Source organism: Calidris pugnax, unplaced genomic scaffold (genome assembly GCF_001431845.1).
Source record: "Calidris pugnax isolate Ruff unplaced genomic scaffold, ASM143184v1 scaffold20, whole genome shotgun sequence".
Lineage (NCBI taxonomy): Eukaryota > Metazoa > Chordata > Aves > Charadriiformes > Scolopacidae > Calidris > Calidris pugnax.
The window spans coordinates 27,811,383-27,827,844 of record NW_015094510.1 but is presented as its reverse complement, the minus strand read 5'-3'; the positions used below and the strand labels follow the sequence as shown (position 1 = coordinate 27,827,844).

Below are 16,462 nucleotides of genomic sequence, written 5' to 3'. Positions count from 1 at the left end.
GATGGGGTCATTATCTGGATTCAGACACTGTAACTTACATGTCTACAGGGATGTGTCTATATTTGCAATGGTTGCTTGATCTCCTGTTGTTGCTAGTGAAAACATGGTATACAGAGATAGTGAAGAGTGACTCATGGCTGAAGTCACCTGGAGAGGTGCTGTTCAGTTGCCCACAAGTAGGCATCTACTTACATTTCAGATGCTGTTGGGCCTCCAGCTCCTGCTGCAGCAGGGCATGAATCTCCTGTAGGCCCTGTGCCCTGTCTGCCAGCTCTGTATAGATGTCTCAGACATCCAAAGGTGCTTTCACTGACAGCAGACACCTGGCAAATGGGCAACTGGATCCCACCTAAATATATAAGTCTTTCCAAAGAACAATTAATTCAGCAACCTTAAACATGTCTCTTTGAAATGGAAGAGCTGTTGTTTGGAGATACCTGTTTCTCCCTCTTGAATATCAAGGGGACTGAAGACAGCAATCTTAGAAGCTTAAAGCTGAAGGTTTCCCTGTAGAGGGGAACCATTGCTCTGGTTAAATTATTCAAACAGTATTCAAGACACAAGTGCAACACAGTTATACTATAGTACAATTATGGTTTTTGTACTGTTTTCAATTCCCTGCCTAATAAATTGCTACTCTGGTAGTTGTTGCTGTGTGCACTAAGCTAAGGTTTTCAGAGAATTCCGCATCAAGGCCTCCAAAGCTTTCTTTTCACCAAGGTGCAATAGGGTTTGGTCAGCTATAAAAGCTGTTTTTTTCTTCTCTCTTTTTAAAAATAATCTCAGTTTGTCACTCTTGACACCTTGAACATTCTCCTGAAGAAGGTGCAACCCACAGATGATCTTCAGTCTTTTGAGGCCTGTACAGAATGGCTTAGAAGAGTCAAATCCATTAAGCCCTGGATGGAGTGGATAAGTACAGACAATTACCAGATTCATCTTTACTACACGAAAAGGGAACTCCTGAGGAGTGTGTTGTAAGTCCAACTCTTCTCAACAGCCTTATCTTTGTTTTCAAGTGAAAGGTCCTCTTTCAGACAAACCAATTTTTTTTCCTTCAAATTGTTGGCATGTGTTCAATGAAAGAGTCTGCCAGATCTCACCAAAAGATTAGAAAACTAAAATGATTGAAGCTTAAAAATATAGTCTGTGGAGAAGGATTGCACATAGCCAACCCTTTTTCCCTGGAGTTCCTAAGCCGGTGCTTCAACAAATTGAAAGAAGTTAGACAAATACATGGAGCCTTATCTTGCATCTTCTATGAGCTAGATGTCTACACTGTGACCTTAGTCGTTTCCTTGGGAGACCATAGTAATTAGTTTGAGAAACCTGGTCCCTGAAACTGTTGGCTCCCTCCTAATCCTTTACTCATTTTTTTGTGTGATTAACCCCAAGGCGTTGGTAAAATCACTCCAAAAAGCTGTGTTAAAAACTACGCATTTTGATCATGATCAAGCACCCATCATTCCTTGAAAATAAGAACTGTTTTCCTGAATATCTGACTGCATGCTTGATCATACCCAGGATGTTTGCTGTAGTAGAGTAGGTATTTCTATAGACAAAACCCAGTAAAAATCCAATAACTCAGTTTGGTCTGGGGACGCTCCAACAAGTGAGGTAGACAGGACCATGCCATAATTTTCTCTCCTTGCTTAGTCTAGTCCTCCAAAGCTAGCCCAGGAGGTCTTGTGTCCTCAAATCATCTCACAGTACCTGGGACCTGTGATAGAAATCTTGGTTGGAAGAGATCTCGGAGGTCTGTAGGCCAGTCTCCCACTTAAAATTGCACCATTGCTAACAGTAGAGTAGGTCACCTGTGTCTTTCTCTGGCAAGTTTTGAAGCTTAGTTCAACATCTGTATATGTGTGTTTTCCAGACACCAGTGGACCTGCACCAACATTGTCTACATGTTCTTTGACCACCTGCTGCACAATGAGACAGAAGTAGATGAGAAGCTTCTGAGACTTCTTGTGAAGCAGTTCATCTTTATCTGGAAGGTATGAGCTCAGTGTAATGCTTGAGTGGACAATTTATAGCCTTGGAGACCAGTAGAGTTTGGAAGGAGCCTGATCTTCCAGGGATTCCTCTGATCCCAGCTTGAGGGAAGGCACAGAAACAGGAAGAGGATGGGAAGAGGACAGAAACCTCATCCAGTGCAAAAACCCACTGGTATTCCAGAATCATCATGAAAGCCCCCTAAAATCAGAATTTTATTTAAAGGAAGGTTTTCTTGAAAACATAATACATTTGAGGTCAATTTTCCCTGGCATGAGGAAAGGTACTTGGTGGGTCTGTTTGATTTGGTGTTTTGTTATGTAGTTCTGTGGTGCTGACATCTCCTCTTGTTCCTCTTTCATATGTCAAGAAGATATTTCCATTGAGCTTTCACCATCCTTTCTTTCCTACAGCGCCTGAGTGAAAAACAAAATATTGAGCCATCAGAAACTTTTGAGTCGGTGACAAAAGTGCTCAAGATATGCAACACAAATGCTGACAATGTGTACCTTGTGTAAGTCAAAGCCAAAAATAAACAAAACCAAACCAAAAAAAGCTGTTCAGGAGACATTTACACAAAAACTGGTTTTTGTAAGGACTGGGGTAAGATTGTCACTAGTCAATGGGAATGAATCTCCTCAGGCCACAGGATTCCTCCTGGAGACTCCTAGTGCCAGGGCATTTAATGCCCAACCTCAGAAGGCCATAGAGAAAAATCTTTCCCATGCAGTGTTCTACCTGGCTGGTGACAGACACAACCCTGGAACTGAATGTGGTGCAATTGATGTAGGTACTTACAGGCATAGTGAGACTGTGAATAAGGCCTGTCCCCCTCAACCAGCCACTCTTAGCATGATGGGCCACATCTCTTCGATGAGATGGTCCTTGGTGAAGCCACTTCCTTATTAAACTACCAGATGTTGCCCTTATTCTCTGCTCACCAGTAAGGCTAATTAAAAATGACCATCCAGTTTTGATGCCCATGGTAAACTTTAAGCGTGAGAATCCCATACACACCCTCAAGTCTGGCATCAGTGTAAAAACAGCCCTGAGTTGTGTCTTCCTGTGGTGGTATCTTTCAGGAAGGGTGTGAAGGACTGCAAGAGCTGTCTACTGGAGATCACTGACCCAGCAGAGCTGCCCTGTGGCCACATTTTCTGCTCACAGTGCATCCGTGAGTGGAGAAGCAAACAGTGTAAGATCTGCAAGGATAACTTCCCAGAGGATTACACACCTACAGCCAAAGCAGCCACAAGGTACCCTGTAACTAGTAAAACAACAAGTTTTGTTGTTTCAGTCTCTATCGTTTTGTATAAAACGCTGGAATAGTTACCAGAGCAGAAGCTACACAAATGTCATTAACATGTGAGCTCCATGGAAATCTCAGTATTTACCATATGCAGCAAACCCTTGGTGGTGAAAGGATTCATGTGATGTGATCTGGGGTCAATTCTAGCCCCTTTGCCTCTGTCTCAACAGGCAGTCTATCCAGGCATACACACTACGTGAGAATCCATTTTTCTTTGTTCTCTAGCTATCTCGAGCGGAGATAGGAGAGAGGGAGAGTACAGGGGAAGAAGAAATTTTGTCCTCCATATTCAAGAAAAAATGCTGTAGTGGGTGGTTTTTCGGGGGGTTAATTCCCCTCTCTATTTAAAAAGTGTATTTCTTCTCCACAGTCTAGATATACCTGGTCTCCTGCTCACATTCAGAGAGGCAGAAAAGAGAATTTGTTTCTGTGCTTTGTTGCGTTTTGATGGTAGATCTTGATTTTACTCCTCCCTACAGGGAAGCTGTTGCATGTCACAACAAATTCAGGAGGAAATGTAACTCCTTCTTTGTGGAGTTTGTCACCACCTCAGTCTTGGGAGACAGAGGCACACCATCCCCAGAAGTCATCACTCAACTGATCCAGTTTGTGGCCTGCAAGCCATCCAGCCCTGAGCACCAGACAGTAAAAAAGGGTAAGAGCCTGACTTCACTGGGACCCTGACCTGATCTTGTGCTGAAGAAAAATAATGAATGTCATCCTTTATTTTTAGTGTGCAAGTCAAAAAGTGAGCTGTCGCCCTTTGAAGAATGCATGGACACCAGTCCAACAATCAAGTCCTTCCTCTTGAAGCTGCTCCTGCGACATGGGTTAGCATGAGCTACCTCCCAGACTGGTCACTGAGCCACACGGGCTACATGGATGCTCACATCCTATGTCTTTTTTTCTCATAGGTTCAACAACATAAAGATTCACCTGGAAAAATATCTTTCTGAGATGGAGGAAAAGATATCCTTCAACAAAAAGAACTGGAACCATTTCTACTTCATGGTGGTGCATTGTTTGGAGGTAAGTGCATATATGCTTGACATGTTTCTTGAATCCATGCTCAAACTACCATTGTTTCCTGTCCTGCCCTTTGCATACCACATTTTTCCTCTCTTTCCCCCCGCTGGATCCTGCAACTGTCTGGAACAAACTGCTGACCTCCCTTGCTTATGTGCCTAAACACATAGTCTGGAAGAACCCAGGCCTGAGTTAGTAAGGTCCAATGTACAGTCTGAATTCTGGAGCTCCTGGAGTCCAGAGGTGGCCATGGCCTGATTTGTAAGCCGCAAGAGCCTGCCTTGACCACAGCTGACACTCTGAGCAGAACTGCCCCTGCTCTGCTTTGTTTTGAGCTGGTGCACTACAGATATACACAAGCACATCTGTTCAACATGTGATTCTCCACCAAGTGAATCAAGAAGGCAGGCAGTCCTGCCAGAAAAGCAGAGTTGGTGCTACTCTCAAAGACAATGAGAAACAGTCCACCTGCAAAGCAGGTTGTTGCTGGGGATTTGAGATTGACAGGGTACAACATCACAGCAAAAATGAGTTCTGCATCTCATGAAAAGGCTTAGGAGAGAAGAAGGGACTACCCAGAACTCATAGCAGCTTTAGACTCTTAACGTTTCCTCTCTCTTTTTCTGTTAAACAGGATTTTATGCATCCTTCTTCCCAAGACGATATCAACCAGTTTGCTGAAAGCTGCCTCTCTACTGCAGACCTTTCTGCTTTTGGTTCACTCAAGACCTCAAAAATTGACATCCTCCAGTTCATAGCCCGCCTCCGGTTCTCCATCAGCCACGTGGCCACTGTGCTTGGCAGACAGGTGCTCGGTGGTGAGTCCTTCTGCTAGGAGCAGAGAGCATGAGAATTGTGTTTTCTCATAAACAGGTTTAGGACAAGCCGAACATTTGCTAGTATAGGAGGTTTCTTGGGGTGGGGAGAAAGGAAAAAGAAGAGAAAAACAGGCAGTTTTGTCTAAATTTAAGGGGTTTAATAGACAAATTTTCAAGAGGTGATTCAGAATTAGAAAGGCTAATTTATTTCTTTTAAATCTAGATCATTTTTTAACCCTCTTGTTCTGATACTATAAAACTATTTTTTGGCACGATTGAAGCTGAATGGAGTTAAAGTTGGTAAGTTTTGTATATAAACGGGTTGTATCGAAAGGTGTGTATGTTGCACCCAAAATGTATATATTACCTAGAACTTGCTCTGAAACCATTTTTATTTTTCTGGATTACTTTCCCAGTAAATACTGGGAAAATACTGCCATTTCCCCCAAAGTTCTCCATACCTAAGGGGTTGTGTCCAGCAGTATATCACAGTAATCATTTAGGTGTCTACAGGCAGGTGCATGTGCTGGGACTCTGTCCTCCCATTAGCCTGTTGCAAATAACAGGCAGAGTCAATAGAGTTCACAATGAACACATGTGCGTTTCTTGGTTTAGAAGCAGATGTATTGCACCTTAAGCTCTGTTGACTCACTTCCTTCCGTCTTTGTCAGCTTTGAAGCTGTCCAAGTCTGAGTAAAGAGACTGATACAATCTTACTGGAGGTAACTGGAGGGCACAATCTTACCTCAACTAACAAATGGAGGTACAGGTCGAGATGTAAAACAGGCCAGAGGATTCCCACTTCTCTCAGCTACCTAGAAGAGAGCCATGAGATTTCTCCCTGCCTTCTGGACAGCCCTTGAGAGCTTTCCTCTCTGACCTAAGACAGATGCTAGAGAAGAATACCTAATCAAGATCCTATATGGGGCAAAAATGGAAAAACAGTGGACCATTCAGTCCCCATATTCACTACCTAGTATTCTACTTCCTTGCATACTGTAGGTATTAAGAAGCCCAGGATACTATGGTTGCAGGCCATATTCCTAATCTTGGGGGAAAAGTGTTGTTGTAGCCTAAGCAGGTGGTGTGCTTGTAAAAAGGATCTATGTAATATGACTGCATGGGAGTGAGCCTAATGAGAAATCTCACTGGTAACTGCAGATCCAAGCGTACCATCTCCTGGTGGGAACAAGCAAGAAGAGCAAGACCTGGTGAATGCAATGAAGAAGCTAGTGGAAAATGCAGAGACACCATGGCCTCAAGTATTCCTCATTAGAAATCTCTATAACAACTACGGGTTCATCTCAATGCAGAAGATTCTTCAAACAGAAAAATGGATTTTACCCAGAGGGGTTGAAATTTCACAGGTGGGTATCTTCCAAAAGCCCATCTACAGGTCACTGAAGACGTGCCACCCAAGCACTCAGGCTTTTCTTTGCAGACAGCTCTGAGGGTGTACAGCTGATTGACTTCTTCCCCGTCTGGTGAAATACACTTGTATTGTATCCTGTGTAGTTGATGGGATAGGAATCACTCAACTTCATTCATGAAAAATCACTTCTTGGGGGGATCTCTTCCAGTCTGCAGAGAGATATAATCTCCTCTACAGAACAATTCATCCCTCCTTCATACCTGCTTAGCACATGATTGTTCTCCTGGAGAGAGCTATTTGTGTATTTGTAAGATTGCAGAAATGGAACAGTTGCACAGTAAAATTCAAGCAGAATAGATTTCAGACCCCATATCTCTACAGCATCCCAAGCTTTCCCCAATGATACAAATTTGAAAAAATAGAAAAACAGTTTGTAATATTTGCAAAACACAAAAATAATGTGATCATTTGTGAGGGGTCCATCTGAATGGTTTAGTGGGCTTGAGAGAGCCTTCTACATACTGGTGGTATCTTCATTATGACAACATAACTTACATCTGTATTTCACAGCATATGGGTGCCTGGTCAAATATAACACTGATGACTTCAGTGCTGGATAGAGCACAAAATCAAATAAAAAACAAAAATCCCCAGGAAGTCCAGAGACTTATGGTGAGTATCCGTTGATTTCTATGGGGTGTTTGTGGAACACTAAAGGAATTTCCTCCTGAGTTGGAGACAAAAAGATCATCACATTCATATAAAACACCACTTTTGAAGCCTAACAGCGAGCATCTCATCAAGAGGTGCCTTATGGGCCTCCTTAGATTTAATCTGGTTTGTTTGATTTCTTTTCTAGCCTGTCATAAAACAAATGGAAAACATCCTCCAAATACCACCGCTCTCAGAAGAGCTTCTGGAAAACAAGATTAATAAGATGGTGGCTGCTCTGCAGAGACAAAAAAACAAGGTGTTGATGGAGGTGCTGTTTCACACTGCATTTACTCTGGCCATATCCCGAAGTCCCTTCACTGAACTTTTCAGAAATATCTGCTTTAAGCCTCATGTGATGAAGGTAAGTATGATGTATGGATACAGATACTTCCCCTCATGATAACAGTGTCAGGGGAGGATCTGCCTTTACACATCCAGCTCTGTCAGCTTACAGCTGGATTTGGTTCAGGCCTATTTGCAGCTTTCTGGGTTGTTGCAAACTCCGTATGCAGCCTTCTAGTTTTTCCTCTCCCTATTGGACAGTCCACTGAGAGCAAACTGAGACTGTCCACCACTATCTGTATTGAAGGTGGCAGGGACAGGCTACCGGAGATGCCCATCTCTCTCCAGTGAGCCTAAGGGAGCCTGGGGACCTGCCAAACAGTAGTTGTTGACTAAGTTTATATTACTCAAATCCTAGCCCAAGCTTCTTCATTCTGACCACAAATATACTAGCTGTCAGGTAAAGGCAAACTTTTTACTAGACTAGGCCCCCCTTTGCATCTAATGATGCATAGATTGTTCCTGTTATTTGAGGAGTGCAAAAAGCAATCCAGGTGTGCATTGCCTGTCTCTTGGCTGTGAATACAATGGCAGTGTCCAGATAGGGCCATGAAAATGATCAGAGGGCTGGAGCATCTCTCCTATGAAGACGGGCTGAGAGAGTTAGGATTGTTCAGCCTGGAGAAGAGAAGGCTCCAGGGACATCTTATAGCAGCCTTCCAGTACCTGAAGGGGGCCTACAGGAGAGATGGGGAGGGACTCCTCGTCAGGGAGTGTAGCAATAGGATGAGGGGTGAAGGTTTTAAACTGAAAGAGGGGAGATTTCGATGAGATATTAGGAAGAAATTCTTTCCTGTGAGGGTGGTGAGACACTGGAACAGGTTGCCCAGAGAAGTTGTGGATGCCCCATCCCTGGAGGTGTTCAAGGCCAGGCTGGATGGGGCTTTGAGCAACGTGGTCTGGTGGGAGGTGTCCCTGCCCACAGCAGATGGGTTGGAACTCAGTGATCTTTAAAGTCCCTTCCAACACTTCTATTATTCTATGATCCCACTCCTTCCCTCTGAATCCTTAATTTGATAGGCAGATACCAAAGAAGTGATGAAGATGCTAACTTGGGTATCACTGTTCCTGTAAGCCCAGCCATCCCAAGTGTATCCCCCATTGACATAATGCTATGTACCTTGGTCTATGTCTTAGTTAAGCTTTTTCTTGCATCCATTTATTCCCAGAACTGCTATTTCTCCAGTACATGAGAAGCAAACTTGGAAAATGGTTATGATTCCTCAAATCCTTTTTTACATCTATATTTCCTTTCTAAGGGGTCCTACCTTCCCACCATGCCTGGAGACCTTTTTGATGAGAAGAACTGGAAAGTTGGTCCATATGATAAACTATGGAGTAAGTGCTGGGGAAATTTTACGTCAGTACAGCCCACCTGCTCCTATATGGTTGGCAGACATGGGGAATATACTAGAAATGTGCCCTGAGACAGCCTGGCATGGGGATGGAGGAAAAGGAGGAACAGGTGGATGGAGGGAAGAGTGGATTTCTTTAAAGATACCTCTGTGCTTCTGTTGTGTACTTTACTGATCTCCTTTTGGCTGCAGCAACTCCAGGTCCATTTATGGCAAACTCTATGAGAACCATATTGTGAGACCAGATCCCAGTAGATGGGAAGAAGGTCTTACTTGGGAAGGGCCTGGGCTGTTGCAGTCCCAGTGAATTTCTGGCCATGCTTACAACATGGAGGATATTGTAATTGGGAGACAATTGACTGATTAATTTAATTCCCTTTCATACACAGCTTGTCAGTGTGGATCATACTGGGTCATCACCAATGTAAGTGTCTTTTGGCTTTTTGTGATGCTAAGGGTCTTCTGTCTGCTGTTAAATTTTCTGCCCTACATCTTATGCTGCTATCATCTTTTTACCTACAGTGTGGGCGTCCCTACGAAGTCAAACAACGCCTATGTGGTGCTAAAGTTGGAGGAATTAATCACAAACCTGAGAGAGGTTTTGAGATGAAGAACATGTAAGTTGATGCTCCCTGCCCTACAGCCCAAGAGAGATGAACAGGGCTGTGGCCACTTGATCCTCTCTCCATTCTCTGGGCACAGGGAAAACACTGTATCTGGGCAAAGCAAGGTCGTTGTGACCCAGGGTCCAATCACAGGAGGAAAACTTGGAAACATAGAACTGGGGGAAGAGAGAGGAGAGAAAGCATAAGTGGCATAAAACAGCTGGAAAGGGCATTTCTTCAGCAGCAGTTCTTCCCTTCCAAAAAGTTCCATGTTACCCCAAGTTCATATTTGTTCTTACCTAGTCACGGCCAAGCCTCTGACAACATTAACTTCCATGAGATGATTCCAGCTATTGAGAGTATAAACTGAATTATGTTTCCTTATCACAGCACAGAGGATGAAACGGGAAGAGGATACATCCTTGGGAGCCCTTTGAAAAGGAGAATTGAATTGGAAAGGGACCTGTCACCTGCCTCTGTCTGTCTTGCAAGAGCTCTCCTGCATTCATCCATGCTGCTGGGGATTTGTACAGATAAACAGGTGAGACAGCCTCTGCTTCTTCTCTCTCCCTTACCTCTGTCTGTCTGTCCACCTCACTTAGCCTGCAGCTCCCACATGATGGATAGCTTCTGCTCCACTCTGGGAGGAAGCTTTCTTGAGAGATAAGTTAAGAAAACACCCTGTCTTCTAGGCGACTCTGAGTCTGATGACAAAGAAGCCAAAAGATGCTGCCAAATTCTTCTGGGACCACCTTGAAAAAGATATTGAATGTCTGGCAGAGGCACTTAGCAGAAACACAGAGGATGCCACAGTGACTGTCCATCTGTTTCTTCAGCACTTAAGCAACAGTACAACAGGTAAAAGTACATTCCACACATTGGGAGAGTACCAACAGGCTTACATCAGGTTGGTTTTCACATGGCCACTGGAACTGGTGGTCCTTATCTCATGACTGCAGCTGTTCTGCACAGACTTGAGTGCCTACTGGCAGAAGGACCTTATTTTGCTTTGCATTTCCTACAGGAAAAAACATGGCCCCGGACATTTTGCCTAGGCAAGAAGACCGAAGGCAGTGGGAAACTTGCTTTAAAACTCTGACTCAGCCCTTCTTCCAGGTATGCAAGGGACCGATCATCATGTTTCCATATACAAACTACCACTCTTCTAGGGATCAAGTGCAAAGCCCATATGGGCTCTGATGAATACCCAGGCACATCCAGTCAGCTGGCACATTCCCACATGCAATAAACAGGTTTATCACCTCTTTTTTAAAATGCTTTTTATTTGCTGTTTAAAATCTCCTTCAGAAAAAAAAAATTGCTCTGTGTCTTGGAGGGCAAGAAAGTTCCCTTTGGTTACTTCATGGGCAATTTTGTTCTCATCTCAGCCTCGTTTTTTAACAGGAAGTTTTTACCATCTCTTCCTCTTCTTCAGAGCCACTATTGTCTTCTCTCATGAGACTTTTAAGAACTCCAAACCCTTTTGTAACAAAAAGCAACTCCTAACAAACCTTCAAATTCCACAGGCCTTGGAACAGAGCCTTAATTCTGTCAAGCTGGAGAGGATGAGAGATCCTGAGGGCTCCAACCTGCTCCTACAAATAGCTTATGGCCAGGTGACTCCTTTCAAAGACCAGCTAAACCTTGGACTGATTGGCCTGTCCTGCATGTGGAAATTTGAACAGAAAATGTCCATTCAGACCCTGATGCATCTTCTTCAGCAAGAACACAGAGAAGGCAAAGGAAACCGCTACCCTGTTCTTCTGGAGCTTGTGTCTCAGGTTTGCTGTGGAAACATTCCTCCTCCTTCAAAGCAGAGACAGGCACCCCATAGATTCACCATTGTTGGTGTCAGTGTGGCACAAAGTTGACTTGTTTCCCTGTGTTTCCCAGTACAGTGCCCTTCTCCTGAATATCACACAATGCCAGACACAATCCTGGTTCCTCAGGTAAGTGCGTGGATAGCAAAGTCATGCTGAATTTTCCCTTTCAGCTCCAAAACATCCAGCATGTCCAACATCTGCCTGACATATTCAGTCTGCAGAAAGCCCTGATCCACTTCTTCCAGAACAGCCATGGAGGGGAAATATACTCAATACAACAGTTCCTAGACCAACATGACCTTTCAGGTATGACATGGACTTACTGAAATCCCAGTAAGCTGGTCTCTACTGGTCCTCAACTCCCACATGCTCTGCTCTGATGTTGCAGCAGGACCTGTGTTTTCTGTTGCAAGCTGTGAGGGAGCAGCAAACACAAGACTGCTCTGTGAGGGAAGATGAGCCAGGAGCTAAAGGTGACCATAGCACAGACCTGGCAGCGACCAGGGTGCAGTCCCACAGTATTGGGGCAAGGCCAGGGTAGCGATAAAGCCAGGTTCTGTCAACAGCTCAGTGATCATAATACAGGACAAGGTAATAAGTCCACGAAGAGTCTAGGAAGTTCAGACAATATGTTGCAAAAGCAGGAGACAGGGATCCTGCTTACAACTCAGGCATGGGCCTGAGCTTGTATGTGCCTCCTGGGCCCGTGAGGAAAGGGTGAGATGGAGTCCAAAGGCCAGGCTGCTTAGGGCTATTAAGGCCTATTAGTGCCCTCAGGGCCCTCCCACAAGCTCATGGTGGTGACTCTCAGTCATCTCCATCTTCATGGCCATCTTTGGGGTTTGGAGGAGAGGGCAGAGATCTCTGAAACATTGGAATGGGTATTGGGCAGATTGCCTCCCATGCTCAGAGTAGGACTTGAAAAACTTGTAGAGATTTTTCCTGCTGTTTCATGAATGGATGGGCAACATACAGGAAACAGGTTTTTACGATCGTAAGCAGGTGTATTAGCATGGTGCACGTGAGCTGGGATCCAGCACCCCTTAATGCCAGATATGGCATAATATGGGCTAGAAAAAAAAAAACCTCTGGTTAAGCTTGGAACCACAGCAGTGAAAGGCAACCAAGGCCCAGCCTAACAGTTTACTGAGCAGTTGTACACCATAAGCTATATCTTTCAAGGAGACAAAAATAAATCTTTTTCAACTGCTTTCTCTTGGGAGCATATACTGACATTGCTGCTTTTCTTCCCTTCTCTCTGTGCCTGAAGAGGAACAGCGTTCAGCTTTCTGCCAAGCTATAGGGACCATCCAGAAAGTCTGGCGCAATATCAGAGACAAACCACAGTGTTCAGGTATTTTGACTTCCCAGGTACTGTTACTTCCCTTTCCTAAGCCACTGATGAAGGCTGGAAGCCATGCCAATTGCTGACCTTCCTTTGTTTTGACCTTCTAGCTGAAAATAAATTAAAAACCCTTCTAAAAACACAAAACAAATAAAAAATAAACCTCCAAAAAGATTTTAATGAAAGCTAGCCCGAGTTTTCCCCATGAGAGAATTCTTCCTACCACCACATAAGGCAGAAAAGAAATCTTCCATTTTATTACAGATGTCAGAGTCCCCTGGGACCAGTTGCCAAAGGACATCAATGCTAACACTGCTGTCCTGAAACTCCTCCCAACTCCACTGTCTATCGGTTACCTTGTGACGAGGCTCCTCATACAGCTCCAGAACAGTTGTGTGGACGCAGCTACACAGATCACAAAGGAAAAGCAACGGTACGTTTCAAACCATCTCTCTGGAGCAAATCAGGACTTGTCTAGAGCTGTGTGTGTCACTGATTGCAAAGTAGAATGAGGTAAGAAGTAAGGTGCTATCCTTAACAGCAAAAGGTAACTTCTTCTCTCCCAGAATCATCTCTGCAGCAGAAGTTAAACCATCTTCAGTGCTGAAGATAACTGAGAATGATCTGATTACTGCAATGCTGGCCAACTCCCAATATGTGATAGAGGAAGATGACACCAAGACAACCCATTTTGATTTCCAGACGCTGCAGCGGCAAGTGATCCAACGTTTTATCAGTGGGAAACCCACCATCAAACCTCAGGTGAGCTTAGTACAATGGACATTCAGCCCAAGCCAAGTTGCAGTGCTTCGGGCCAGCAAAGGGTGTAGGATTTTCTTTGCAGCACCTGGTACTCACCTCTCCAGAGCTGGAGCAAACACACATGAAGGTGCTTGTGCATTTGGCAGTCCACCACTGCATTCCTTGGACTGTAACAGTTGTGTGGTCAAAAACCACACTGTGCTCAGCAAACCTTGGTGTTGTAAAAGGCAAAAAGCTTGCAGGGGAGCTTGGCCTGGATTTTCTTATGACCAAGGAGGAGTCAGACGCCATCTAAAAAGACTCAAGAGAGTTGACTTCCTGGGCATAGTATAGGACTGGACTCTAATGTGAGTCTCTGAACCATGTTGGAGAAGCTGGTCTTCTCCTGTGGTATTCATCTTCACTTACGCACATTATCCTTTGGCTTTCCTCCAGAAGCTCTCAGGGGACCAGATTTGCAAATGGTTATTCTCATCTGAAAAGGCAGGCCAGAGGTATGTACCTCAAAGATTAAGTCTTGCAGGACAGCAATGAATTTAGGTCTTCAGCCCCTTTAAAACTTCCTATAACCCTCAGGTGGTTACATAAACTTCGCCTGTGGTTCTCCTATGACTGTTCATTGCCCCAGTTATTTCCTTCAGAGGAAGGGCCGACTGGGTGTTTGAATTTGTGAGATGTGAAAATCTGGCCACAAGGGAGTGGGAAAATGAGGTTTAAGGGTATTATAACATGGCTGTCACATAGTTATTCAGGTCCACATGCTTGTCCAGTAATAGAGGAGGATAAGCAGAGAAACACACAGTCACAGAGAAACTGAAAGAGTTTGGCTAGAAGGACCTCTGGATGTTTCTGGTGCAACTGTTTCCTCCAAGTAATGAGAGTAATCCAAGAGGAGTAACTTCAAAGCAAGACCAGATTGCTCAGGGTGTTGTGCAGTTGAATTCTGGAAATCTTCAAAGATAGAGTTTCACTAGCTCTTTGACCCTCTGTTGTGCTGTTTTAACACCCTCACCATGAAAATGTTTTCTGCATGCTTAAGTAGGAGATCTGTGGTTGCCCCTTGTCCTTATTGCCTTCACTGTGATCCCCCTTTTGGTAGTGGACAAGCAATTAGATTCTCTCCACAGAGTTCTCTTCTACAGGGTGAACAGTCCCCTGCATCCTGTTCTGCAGCCCCTCAGTCATCCTGTTAGTCTCTGCTGGGCTCACTTCAATTCATCAATGTCTCTTGTACTGAGGAACCACAAATTGGTTCTCAAATTTAATCCCATAAAAGCTGAATAGATGGAAAGAATCACTTCCCTCATCCTTCTGGCTATACTCCTGCTAACACAGCCTGGAATGCATGTGGCCTTTTTCACCATAAGAGCACACTGCTGACTTACATTCAACTTGTCCACCAGGACACACAGGTCTTTTCTGCAAAGCCGCTTCAGAGCTGTTTTGCTCTCAGCCTATGCCGTTTCATAGGATTGTTCCATCCCTGATGCAGGATTTGGCATTTGCCTTTTTTGGACTTCATGAGGTTCCTGTTGGCCCATATGTTCTGCTCGTTGAGACCTCCTCTGAATGGCAGCCATGCTTTGCAACATATCAACTCCTTTTCCCAATTTGGTATCATCAACAAACCTGCTGAGATGTCATGTCAGGTGGTACTGAAGGTCCCTCAGCACTATTGGATGCATTCCATCTGGTCCCATGGACCTGTGTATATCCAGCCGTACTAGGTCTGGCCGAGATGGAGTTAATTTTCATCATAGCAGTTCGTATGGTGCTGTGTTTTAGATTTGAGACCAAACCAGTGCTGATAACACAGTAATGTTTCGGCTATTGCTGAGCAGTGTTTGCACAGCATCAAAGGCCTTCTCCACTTCTCGTCCTGCTCACCTGCAGTGAGTAGATTGGAGATATGCATGAGGTTGAGAGGCGACCCAGCCAGGCAGATGACCCAAACTAACCGAAGAGGTGTAACATCATGCTCAGCAACAAGACAGGGTTTTAGGGAGGTTAGCCATCATTTGCTCAGGAAGTGGCTTAGCATTGGTTTACGCATGGGAGGCGGTGAGTGATTGCCTTAGCAGCACTTGTTTTGTTTTGTTCTCACTTTTATTCTTCCTTTCCTCTTTTGCCATCCCACTGGGGGTAAGGAGGGGAAGTGAGTGAGCAGCTCTGTGGTCCATAGCTGCCACAACAGTAACTTATCTCAGCAGTCCCTAGTTTGGTCCTATTCTTATTGTGACATGCCTTTAAACTTTGCCAGTAAACACAAGGACTGAAAGCAGACATTTGCAGTAAAAAGTGAGGCAAAGAAAGCACTGAGTATCTCAATGAGTACCTTTTCCATGTCCTTTGTCAGTAGGTCCCCTTCCCTGTTGAGCAGTGGGCCCACTTTTTATCTGGTCTTCCTTTTGCTACTGATGGACTGATGTCGAAGCTTTTCTTGTTGGCCTTCACATCCCCCTCAGCAGTTTCAGCTCCGGATGAGCTTTGTCTTTTTTAACTCCATCCTTGCATGCACAAGCAATGTCTCTATATGCTACCAGGGTAGCCCTTTCTTGCCTCCACCTCTCCTGTACCTCCTATACCAGGCTGTCATAGCCACTGGCCCCACAGCCAGCATGTGGGTAGCTGTGTCCTACTGCATGGTCATGGGTTTCCCCTTTGGCCTGTGCCAAGTAATACTTTGTGTCTTCATAGCCACCCTTTGCTTTCCAGACTGCTCCATCCTTTGAACTGAACAGCATGAAGACCCTGCAGGAGACAAAAGCAAAAGTGAGAGAACAGCTGCAACAGGTATGAAAACAGCTTACCACCCTTTTTTTTCCAGCCAAGCTTTCTTCTTCCTAGTAATGCTTATCAATAAGCCACCCCAGTGGACAGGGTGCTCAACGGAGAATACAAGACCTGCAGGATGTGTAGAAAGGTCCAAGTTCAAATCAGGCAGGTGGCTGGAGCCTCACAAAGAGCCAATTTTCTTTGCTGGCTCTAAAGAGAAT

At 44.5% G+C, this 16,462-nt stretch overlaps 1 protein-coding gene across 1 annotated transcript in view; it reads left to right on the top strand.

Moving 5' to 3' along the window:
- LOC106902356 (E3 ubiquitin-protein ligase RNF213-like) overlaps positions 1–16,462 on the top strand; it is a 36,879-nt gene that overhangs the window by 16,570 nt on the left and 3,847 nt on the right. Inside the window, exons 16-38 of the mRNA XM_014965759.1 lie at positions 787–977; positions 1,877–1,997; positions 2,409–2,509; positions 3,078–3,251; positions 3,784–3,959; positions 4,038–4,134; positions 4,219–4,333; positions 4,965–5,148; positions 6,310–6,515; positions 7,091–7,192; positions 7,380–7,595; positions 8,836–8,914; positions 9,321–9,355; positions 9,454–9,548; positions 9,927–10,077; positions 10,229–10,394; positions 10,561–10,652; positions 11,063–11,317; positions 11,530–11,665; positions 12,630–12,713; positions 12,969–13,137; positions 13,271–13,466; positions 16,182–16,259. Coding sequence (XP_014821245.1) covers positions 787–977; positions 1,877–1,997; positions 2,409–2,509; positions 3,078–3,251; positions 3,784–3,959; positions 4,038–4,134; positions 4,219–4,333; positions 4,965–5,148; positions 6,310–6,515; positions 7,091–7,192; positions 7,380–7,595; positions 8,836–8,914; positions 9,321–9,355; positions 9,454–9,548; positions 9,927–10,077; positions 10,229–10,394; positions 10,561–10,652; positions 11,063–11,317; positions 11,530–11,665; positions 12,630–12,713; positions 12,969–13,137; positions 13,271–13,466; positions 16,182–16,259 — 3,219 coding nt within the window. The remainder of the gene's footprint in view (positions 1–786; positions 978–1,876; positions 1,998–2,408; positions 2,510–3,077; positions 3,252–3,783; positions 3,960–4,037; positions 4,135–4,218; positions 4,334–4,964; positions 5,149–6,309; positions 6,516–7,090; positions 7,193–7,379; positions 7,596–8,835; positions 8,915–9,320; positions 9,356–9,453; positions 9,549–9,926; positions 10,078–10,228; positions 10,395–10,560; positions 10,653–11,062; positions 11,318–11,529; positions 11,666–12,629; positions 12,714–12,968; positions 13,138–13,270; positions 13,467–16,181; positions 16,260–16,462) is intronic.